Consider the following 1,544-nt stretch of genomic DNA (forward strand, 5'->3'; position numbering starts at 1 on the left):
ACAAGTGATCAATAAATTACAGAATGGTGACCTGCCATTGCCAAGATTAAGAATAGAACACTACTAACAATTCGACACTTAGTCATGATGGAGGACTTAGATACACAATCTGTTCTGTAAGAAATCATGTAAATATTCAGGTTAATCAATAAATGGACACTTAATAGACACGCAGGCCAACAGGCAGCTAAGCAAACGGACCTTTATTCAGACAGACCATCAGACAGGCAGGCCATTAAGCTGGCAAACAATCAAACAATGAGGTAAACTTATGGGCAGACAGTAAAATCAGAGAGACCCATAGACGTGCAATATGTTACGTAAGGAAAGATGTAAAGAAAAAGGCAAACTGGCAACTACGTTCTTTCATTCACACTATGAGCAGACAGACAAACAAGCCAATTGATTCAACAGCCTTGAAAGAAGCTGGTTCACAGCACAGCAGATTTTGTGTCAGTAATTACTTACAGTGTGTGTTTATGTGTGTGTGTGTGTGTGTGTGTGTGTGTGTGTGTGTGTGTGTGTGTGTGTGTGTGTGTGTGTGTGTGTGTGTGTGTGTGTGTGTGTGTGTGTGTGTGTGTGTGTGTGTGTGTGTGTGTGTGTGTGTGTGTGTGTGTGTGTGTGTGTGTGTGTGTGTGTGTATGTGTGTGTGTGTGTGTGTGTGTGTGTGTGTGTGTGTGTGTGTGTGTGTGTGTGTGTGTGCGTGTGTGTGTGTGTGTGTGTGTGTGTGTGTGTGTGTGTGTGTGTGTGTGTATTCACCTCGGATCTGCTGCAGTCTCTGTCGAGACAGCCAGACACCACCCTACGGCAGTGAGCTCAGAGCTCCTTATTAGCCGATCTCTGGGTAGGTCTGAGACCACTCACACACCACACACCGGGACAGCAAGGTCACAACTCCTTGACTAACGTCCCGTACCTACTCGCTGCTAGGTGAACAGGGGCTACACGTGAAAGGAGACAAACCCAACTTATCTCCGCCCGACCGGGGAATCGAACCCCGGTTCTCTGGCTTGTGAGGCCAGTGCTTTACCAATCCGCCACCGAGTGTGTGTGTGTGTGTGTGAAGAAACGAAACTGGCCTTTCGCGGTTTCTGGATGGGTCATCTTTGTATAAAAAAAAAACTTTGAAACCAGCAGATATATTTGATATGATAAACTGAAACTTTGCATTTTGACTCTAAGGCTCATTTTCACATTGAATGGCTTGTGATCTTCAGTCTTAGGCACCCAGACGATAGTTATGAAAACAAGAGTCACAGAGGTAGTTTTACACTATTGTAGGTGTCCCGGATAACCAGCGTTGATCATCATGTGATCATCATTCTTAGTTAACTGTAAAGTATTCCCCAAACATGAAATAATGTAATCAGAGTAGACAATCATGTATTAAACTTATAAACCTTTATCAAGCATACAGATACAGACTACAACCTCTAAGCTATTCCTGTGTGCTAGAAAATGCTTCAACAAAAGAATTATTATACATTTAATAAAGGTTCTATCCTAAAATGATGTCTAATGTGACCTTTCTATCGGCAGTTACC

At 43.1% G+C, this 1,544-nt stretch overlaps 1 protein-coding gene across 1 annotated transcript in view; it reads left to right on the plus strand.

The window, feature by feature from the left end:
- The first annotated feature begins 377 nt into the window (after positions 1 to 377).
- LOC143019411 (uncharacterized) overlaps positions 378 to 1,544 on the plus strand; it is a 52,700-nt gene continuing 51,533 nt past the window's right edge. The window contains exons 1-2 of the mRNA XM_076175046.1: positions 378 to 452; positions 1,183 to 1,261. Of these exons, the coding sequence (XP_076031161.1) occupies positions 378 to 452; positions 1,183 to 1,261 (154 nt within the window). The remainder of the gene's footprint in view (positions 453 to 1,182; positions 1,262 to 1,544) is intronic.

Source organism: Oratosquilla oratoria, chromosome 37 (genome assembly GCF_046742065.1).
Source record: "Oratosquilla oratoria isolate Oo_2021 chromosome 37, ASM4674206v1, whole genome shotgun sequence".
In the NCBI taxonomy this organism is placed as follows: Eukaryota; Metazoa; Arthropoda; class Malacostraca; order Stomatopoda; family Squillidae; genus Oratosquilla; species Oratosquilla oratoria.